We start from the raw sequence: 9,266 nt of genomic DNA on the forward strand, positions 1-9,266 counted from the left end.
TATCTTTAATAATATAAACGATGAAATTAAGTTTTATAAAATTAAAAGTCTACTTTACAAATGTGAGATACGATGAACTCCTATATTAATATTTTAAAAACACATTTTAGTATAGTTTGAAAAGAATGCTCGCAGAAAACGATGAATGATCTCACTCAAAATTAACTTAGACCACCATCCAACTTGCCGGACAGCCACCCGAGTTAGTAAGAGCAAGTTTCAATAGTATGGCCAACTACTAGCTCCAAATCATTTATATCCAATCTAATAGCCAATTCCTATAATAGTTAGCTACAAAACATATACTATTATGTTTCACCTATCATACACATTATCTTGGAGTCTGTGCTATAGTTGGCTATAGATCTGTAGTCCACTACTCTTCTCTCTTCTCTCTTAACTCATTAAAATATGTTTACAGCCGATTTATAGCATGCTATTGTATCTGCTCTAAGGGTGAAGTATCGTCTTGTGCGTTATTGTTTTCTTGAAGAGCGGGAAAGATGACCACGTTAGGAGAGAGGACTTAAGACAAAGGGGATTGTGATGATTTGTAGTGTTTTTTACTATGCCAATTGCCAAATCTATTCAACATTTTAAAAATGTCATACTCCCTCCATTTGTTTTGATATCATGTTGATTAATTAGTTCAAAATTTGGAGGGTGTACTAAGCTTTGGAAGCCCGATACTACACGGGTTCTACCAAAGTTATTCCCGAACAATATCATTTATTGTAGGGTTACCAAATAATACAATTCATTAGGGGCTAGTCACAAATATAAATTATCGATCGGAATATAGATAGGAATATACATGCAACAAGTTAATTATTCAACTTGATAAAAAATGGCTACTGGAGATCAGTGAATCCAAATTTTTGAAAATGGCGTACCCAAATTTCAAAGCTAAGATGCACCGTCACCAACCAAACCCTTGATGTTTCAAACTAGCTTAAGAAAAAGCATAACAAAATGTGCTATCGTTTTTGCCATGAGTCATGTGATGCCCAGGAAAAGGAGGGCTTCTGCAGACTGCAGATAAAATCGACGCATCACAGGATGAACCCATGAATGTTCTGATGAACCCATGAACGATGCACACAAACATGTGAAGACAAATATATGCAATGTTCGCGTGCAGAGGTAGAAAGTCACACCAGAGGTAGCATGGGGTGAGTCTCGGAGACACCGAGGATGCAATGCCAGCCCACTGACTGACCGCTGCACCCACCTGGTTTGGCTATGCTTTCAGCATATCCATGCTCTATCTCCGCAGTCCGATCAGGATGTGTTTTCCATGACACCGACCATTCCGGCCAAGTGGAGTAAACTAAAGAGATGAATCGTGCAAACAACTGAGCAGAGAGTGGATGTGTATTCACGTCAACCAATAAGGCGTATGCTACGGAGAATTAATGTTTGACATCAGTAATCTGGACCTATACACATGAAGTATATGGAGATGGAGCATCTTCAGGATCTGGGCGGCGCCGCTGCTCATGGCAAGGGTGGTGTTGCTGCCAACATAGGGCCTGTTTGGGGCTGCCAACATAGGGCCTGTTTGGGAAGCTTCTTCCAGCTGCAGCTTTTTCAGAAACAGCTTCTGCCAGAAGCTGACCTAAACGGTCCACAGCTTCTGAGAATCTACAGTTACAGATTCTAGAAAATGAAGAATCCAGAATATGGAGAAGCTGGGTTTAGGAGCTTTTCTAGATTCTCAGAAGCTGGCTACCAAGCAGCTGTTTCTTAAAATCTAAACCTCCCCTAAACAGACCCATAGACTACTAAAGAAAGGATTTTTGTGGCAGAACCGCCCTTAACCTCCTAGGCAGGCCATACGAGGCGCCCCCTGTGATGTGCTGTGTCGGGGGTTTGGCCTCCGTGCGAAATTTTTTATCGTCGGGCCAACTAAGATGACCGCTTGTGAAGATGCATCCTTCACACGCAATTGTTTAAGAGGCCTGCTTGCTTGCGATAACCTTTTTTGGCAGGCAGCCTTTTAAGTAACCACTTGCGATGAATCCAATGTAACTTTAACTGCTTCCAAAAGGGCTGATCCAACTCATTTTCACTTGAAGTTTATCTCACAAAAAAAAGCAACAAATGCGGGGTGTTTTGAAGTAAAATTCTTTGGTTAAAATTGCTATATAAGGTTAGATACATGTATTTCTAATGGCAAAATTTGCTACAGGGCATCGAAAAAATATGTAATTAGCCAGTGACACCGTAAGATTACGAATTTGCTGTAGTGCACCAAAAAATATGGTAATTAGCTGGTACACACTCCGCCCATTATTTTATTGATTCCGAAGTAAAAATGACGAGATTGTCCTCGGTAGCCAACCCGTTATGTCGACTGGGTCCGATCGAACTAGACCCAGTCGGTCTCGGTGCTGCACCACACCCGGACCCTAGCCTACAGGGCGACTGACCAGATGGCGATAGCAGCAACCTAGTTGCGGCGAGGGTGACGACGAACCGACCATCGAGGGCAACTCGTCATTTTTAAAATTTTTAACTCTGAAATTAATAAAATAATGGCCAGAGTGTCTACCAGCTAATTACCACATTTTTATGGTGCCCTACAGCACAATCGTGATCTGTCAGTGTCCACCGGCTAATTACACATTTTTTCGATGCCCTGCAACAAATTTTGCCATTTCTAATCTATAACTGCCATATTTTTGAATTGCATTGGTCCAATGCGGAGAACTTAGTGATGTTAACTGGAAACGATATGGGATATTTCAGGAAGGTTAAATTAGTTCTACAAGTACAATATACTTGTTATATACTTGTGACCAGTTATATGATCGAATGGTAGACATAAATATTTGATGTCACGCATCAAATTTGTGAAAAATAGGTACACGGTCCTGGTACGGTGCGTCATGCACTATAGATAGAAGGTATTATACTACCACGGAACATAACATGTTTTATGGGCCATTCGTGACAGGAGCCAATAGTCCATTATGCACCCACTCATACGTGACAGGCCAAAAAACGACATGTTATAGATGACTATATTTGGCAAGGCTCATCACCAATAACATATCATCTATTACATGCCAAGATAAAGGCCCAACACGAATTATCCGTGACAGGCTCTAAGCCATGGCTCGTCAAAGATGACATAAGTCATTCATGCAGGGCTAAAATCGTGATCTGTAACCGATGTGATCAGAGTTCGTCAAGGCTCGTGTAAGTCGGTAACTTCTGCTATATTCTAATTCAATTCGCAGGTATACCGTAATGCACTTCTATTTTCTCTCGTGGTCATCACTAATGCACAAAGCTTCATATTTGAGTCCAAGATTAGGAAAAGAAAACCCCCCAAAAAAAACATATACATAAGATGAATTGGTGCTTGTAAAGTACTGTATATTTTCGACATCAGTAACAAATAGCATACACAAAAATACATACACACTGCAATTTTACACCGACCGAGGAAATACAAATACATTCAAACTCCTGGAAAGATGAACAAATTAAAGCATGAGAAACAATCCAATCGACACCTCCATCATTTATTAACTTAGCAAGTACTCCCATCACTTTTCTTTATTAAAACTTAATCTCCCATCGACGTTTCACCATTCAAATAATTTACGTAATTATTACCTATTTTGTTCTTTCATTTACTATTCCATTGAGAGGGTGAGACACACAGATTGTAGCAATCGATTTTAGGTTTGAATTCCGAATAGACATGTCAGCCATTGGAGATTCAGAGCTACCGAAGAGCTGACGTCTCCCTCGACGGCAGTCTGGTCGCCGAATATCACCGCGATGATGACGCGCACGGCGGCGCCGATGACCTTGCGAGCCTCCGACGACGACGACGCGATGCTGTTGAGGGCACCCCCCACATTCATCAGCTCCTCGCTCGCCAGCATGATCCGCCCTCCACATCCCGACTCCATCCCTGCCTGCCATCTCCTCCGGGCGATGCGCTTAACGCAGGCCACGTGCAGGTACACGCCCTCGCCGGCGTCGTAGTAGTAGCACCACTGCTGGCAATGGCGCCTGCTGCGGCGGCCGCCCACCTCCTCCTTGTCGCAAAGGCTGCACCGCCGTAGCGCCACGATCTTGAAGGGGAGCCTGTCGAGGGTGACGGCCGGCCAGGTGGCGGCTCCCCCACGCCACATGTGCAGGCCGGCGCAGCACGGGTGGAGGTCGAGGTTGGCGCCGGAGCAGTGGTAGACGAGGCCTCGCACGGGGTCACCGCACGTGTCGCAGCGCCTGCCGCCGGCGCGCGCGACGGCGGGGTGCGGCGGCTCCGGCGGGCCCGGCGGCGGCACGGCGAGGAGCCAGAACGTTCGGCCGTCGAGGAGGTCGTGCTGCAGCGTGGCCGGCGCCTCGGCGCAGAACTTGTGGACGTCGACGTTGCAAGCGTGGCAGCGGTACCTTGGCCCGTCGCCGGGCTCCTTGCAGGCGTCACACTGGAACGGCCGGCCGCCGGTGATGTTCACCAGCTGGAGCTTGTGCTGCCGGTGGTGGCTGGGGTCAGCGATCTTCTCCGGCAGCGTAGTACTGCCGTTTACTCCACTCGGGTACTGAAACGTGTACTCCTCGTCTACTGCTGGCAGCTTACCATTGTCTTTCTCACTGTAAATGTATAGAGCAAGTTTAATAGTATAGCTAACTAGTAGGTCCAATCCATTTATAGCCAATCTAATAGCCAATACATACAATAGTTAGCTATAAAATATCAATACATGATCCTACATGTCATATATACATTTTGCCTTGGAACCCGTGTGCAGCTGGCTATAAATTAGCAGCTCACCTCTACTCTCTCTTCTATTTTTCTCTTTAAAATATGTTTATAGCTGGCTTATACCTGCTATTGTATTACTCTAAATGGTTCATTTAGTGAGCTAGTACATTATACTAACTTTGCTTTTCTATTTTTATTTAACATGGTTGACATTGAATTGGCATTTGAATATTTGTTTTATCACTTTAAGTATGATTTACAATTTCACGTATTTATAGAATAATTTAAAATATAACAAATAGTCAATAGTATTTAAAAGTCAACATCGTAAAAGAAAAACAAGAGCAACTTCCTTTTTTTTTTACCAAATGCTGATGTTGACCATTCCTCAACTCCACCTTTCTTTTCTCACTCTTGTTATCCCAAAATAAGTTAAATTTTGAGTAATCATTTCATTAAAGAATAGAAGAAATATATTAAAACTGGATGAAATGTGATGGACAATTGACTTGGAATTTGACAGATTAAAAGATAGTATGGTCTTATTGTTTTGTATTGGTATTTTGTATTTGTATGTGTATGATAAGTGAAATATGAGGTTACTTTGGGACGAGTCAAGTATTAATTAATTTATTTTAATATCTGTTCAGTAAAAACATCTTAACGATGAATTATATTTTTATAATTATACTAGATTTTATAACAAAGAAAAATTAGTTTTTTTCATATATAACATTGTGCTCCTTCGTGGTATAAATAAGTGTCGTTTTATATATATATATTTCAACCGGCTGGACGTAACTTTGACCATTTGATGATTTTACATACCCCTTAAAATTGTTGCATAATTGTATTATCATAATTTTTTTTCACTACAATCTAATTATTTGTTGCTGATTTTCCTGATTTTCATTGTTTTATTAATTGCACCACCAATCAAATTAATGCTCGCGAAAGGGAATATATAAACAAATAAGATTTTAAAAATAAATCACTAATTTACCTAAAATAAGATCTTCAACTCAATCTTAATATTTGCTAGATAATCAGAAATACTTATATTTTAAAATCATGGTAGTCCATACGTACCTGCCAGAATTTCCAGACGATGTACCTTCACCGGGATCCCTTGCTGGCATGGACCACAGCGACCCGTTCATTAGAATCTCATACAATATAGTCAGTGTCTCGTGCGATTGTGATCCTAGCTCTTTCAAACACGAGAGGTGCAGCTCGACGACGACGCCGTCGCCGTCTCGCCGGAAGCGGTAGGACCAGAACCTGCCACGGTACCCACCCTCGCCGGACATGCAGATGCCGCACCGGCCGGAGGCCACCCTGAGGAGCTCGACGGTGTAGCCGTCGACGACGACGTCGGCGCCGGGGCGAGCCGCCGGCAGCCTTGCGCAGCGCGTGTGGAGGTCCAGGTCCAGGCCGCCGCGCCCGGCGCCGGCGCAGTGGTAGGCGAGGCCGTCGCCGTGCAGGAGGTCGCCGCACGCGTCGCACGCCCGCCTGCGGCTGTCGTCGGCGGCGGACCACGGAGGCGGCGGCGGCGGCCGTTCGTGCAGACGGAAGACGCGGCCCGGGAACAGAGGGTGCTCCGTGGCGCGCGGCGCGGTGGCGCAGCACATGTAGAGGGTGAGCTCGCAGTGCTTGCACGTGTACCTGCGGCGGCCGGCGGCGAGCTCCTTGCAGCCGCCGCACTGGTCAGGCCACTGGCCGGCGTCGTCGGTCGTCTCAAGCTTCATCGTGTGAGCCGGCGAGTGGAACTGGTGAGTGATCTCCGGCGCCGGAGCATCATTATTTGCCCTGCAAGCTGGCATCAAAATAAAGATTCGTTATTTCTGCATTCGACTGAACCGATTCGTTGCAAAACATCCGAACTAGGGAACAGCGGATGACACCTATATAAATTTCAGCCCCCAGTCCCATGTTACTTCGTTATTATAGGCAAAATTTGACATATACTCTATCCTCCAGTCAAAAATTTATATCCTACAGAACAAAGATTTGGTTAAACTTTTATAAATATAACCGTTGGAAATTTTTTAAATACTTAATTAAATATAAAATAAGTTTCATACTTACATTTTTCATGCACTGAAAAGTATTATACTTGTTAGATTTTGTAAATTGTTCTAACATAAAATTTGTTATCTGGGTTTTAGGAGTGTGACAGATTAAACTTTGTGCTAAATAAAAAAAATTAGAGCAGAGGGTGTGTAAGGTTTAATTTGTATCTTTATGTCATTTGCCGTAGATTGCTCCAAAAACGTACATTATCAAGGATCACTCTGGTCTACCGCCTACCTATGATAGTTTGTAGAACACACTTTTAGATATATTTTGACACTTTTAGCTCAACTTCAAAGATAATTTATTCGAAATATCGCTTTTAACCAATGGTAAGTTGCATGTTTCCCCTAGTTTATATCCGGCCCAAATTACTGAAATCAAAAAGTATTTTGGGGACCGGCAGCCGGTGAAATGGAAAATTTCGTAAAAAAAATGGGAGATTAAAATAAGCAACTGTGGATATTTAACAAGAAACTAAACGAAAAATTGAAATTTGAAGAAAACATGCTGCTGAATTTACATATATTTTCAACCATACAAATATTACACTTTTTGGCATTTAGGACGTCAGAGGGAGCAGCATGTATTCGAAGAGCGAAAAAAATTTACCAATTCTCATGCATGCATTAATCGAAGAAACATACACTTATGCATGGAAGTAAATAGGCTATTCATGCTTGATTTGAACCCAAGCACTGAGTTCGCTTCTATTAATATTGTAAGATTTATAGTTATGTTCTCTATTTAACTAATTCCATTAACTTTAAGTATACGTATCATTTATCTTATTCAAAAAATATATAATTTTTCAATTATTTTAATCATTTAATTTGATACTAAGGGAGCTTTAAGAATTACAAAAAAAATTTGAGTAAGGCAAATTAACGATCAAAACTTAGATCCAAAAGTTAATGTAGTCATAAAAAAACTAAAGAGAGTATAAAAAATATATATTTATTAATAAATAAATCTATACAATATTAATATTAGAAAGTCATACCAGGGATATTAAGATCCACATTCCATAGTTGAGTCGCTTCCCTGGCACGACCTCTGAGTCTCGAGATGTCGGGCATGAGTCGGCTGCGCCTAGTGTCCTCCTGGATGACGAGCTCGTCGAGGAAGATCTCGACGTCGTGTGACAGTTGCCTCACTTCCTCCATCATATGACTCTGTATCACTGCCAAACAATCAATTAAAGTATACTCCAAAACAAATTGAGGTTTCCACTTTTAGATACAATGTTTAACTCTTCTTCTTGTTCAGAATAATTTAATAATTAATATTTTTGTTTTTATTAGAGGATAAAACAAGAATGTTACTTTACGTGTAACTAATTTTTTTAAAAAAATTAAAAATCTTTCGAAAAGTTACATTTTTCATCGTCGGAGGGAGTATAATAGTGTACATACGTAATGTCAATCGGATGGACCATTCGATAGACAATCTATGTTGCGCTGAGTCATGCGAGGACACAGGCCGTGTTCGTTCCATCCGATGGCTCGCGTTCCTTCCATCCGATGAGTAAGCCAGATTGCCTCTTTTTTCACGCGTGCTCTTCCCGAACGGATAAATGGTGTATCTTTTTATAAAAAAGTTATTGAAAAGTTGCATAAAAAATCATACTACTCTATTTTTCAATTTTTAATAATTAATAATTAATTAATTATGTACTAATATATTATTATGTTTTCGTACGGGTTATTTATACTATCGCCAAACACGACCACAGTATGCTTGTGAACATTTATTATGATAGGCAGATGAATAAAATGATCAACTAGAAAGATGTTGGTAATTTTGCATGCGGGCCAATAAGAGGATTGTGTGAATAAATTGATTTTCGCAGGAGCACCTCTTAACGATCCGCTATCAAAAATTAAATTTTCAAAATAGTAGATATATGTATATACCATTTTTTGTACGGAGTTAAATAAAAATGAACTTTAGATGAAAATTTTAGGTCTTGACGTGATTTTTTTTTTCATTTGAGTAACATCTCATTTATTTTCCTACGTAATCTCATATCTATATTTCAAACGATCTCAAATGAAGATGTGTTATAAAAAAGATCACATAGATAGACCAGATACACAACTTTTTAATAATTACTTTTCTATTTAATATTACTTACAGAACTAGTAATTAAGTACTATAAATTTAGAAGATGTAAAAAAAAGAAAATATATTATCTTGCTTTCCAACAACAATTGCTTGACAGTGTGACCATAAGAATGAGTGTCGGTGAAGGTGAGGTACGTCTTCATGTCGAACCTTATAAACGATAATGATGCATATTTCGTTCAAATAAATACCGCGGCTTGTAATATGGGTTTCTATAGGTGCGTAAGTGCTTAATTAGTAAAATAAAAATATATACTTCTTTTTTCGCCGCATGCGGGCTACTAAGAGGCATATTCCTTTCTGAAAATTAGTAACTTTTTGCAAATAAAATAAGCTAGCT

General features: G+C 40.7%; 1 protein-coding gene across 1 annotated transcript; it reads right to left on the reverse strand.

Annotated features, from left to right (window-relative positions):
• Nucleotides 1–3,692: 3,692 nt before the first annotated feature.
• On the reverse strand, nucleotides 3,693–7,965 carry LOC102708737. The gene is made up of 3 exons (XM_040527156.1): nucleotides 7,803–7,965; nucleotides 5,816–6,542; nucleotides 3,693–4,614 (listed from the first exon to the last, which is right to left on the reverse strand). Exons 1-3 carry the CDS (start codon nucleotides 7,963–7,965, stop codon nucleotides 3,693–3,695), a joined length of 1,812 nt encoding a protein of 603 aa, XP_040383090.1.
• Nucleotides 7,966–9,266: the final 1,301 nt, after the last annotated feature.

The sequence above is a fragment of the Oryza brachyantha genome, chromosome 8 (assembly GCF_000231095.2).
Source record: "Oryza brachyantha chromosome 8, ObraRS2, whole genome shotgun sequence".
NCBI lineage: Eukaryota > Viridiplantae > Streptophyta > Magnoliopsida > Poales > Poaceae > Oryza > Oryza brachyantha.

What these genes read in the sequence shown, in the direction of transcription:
- LOC102708737 (XM_040527156.1), bottom strand. Translation starts at nt 7,965, where the DNA reads ATGGAGGAAGTGAGGCAACTGTCACACGACGTCGAGATCTTCCTCGAC. An exon ending in TGTGGATCTTAATATCCCTG is followed by an intron (nt 6,543 to 7,802) that starts GTATGACTTTCT and finishes TTTTGATGCCAG; the next exon opens with CTTGCAGGGCAAATAATGAT. An exon ending in TCGTCTGGAAATTCTGGCAG is followed by an intron (nt 4,615 to 5,815) that starts GTACGTATGGAC and finishes ATACATTTACAG; the next exon opens with TGAGAAAGACAATGGTAAGC.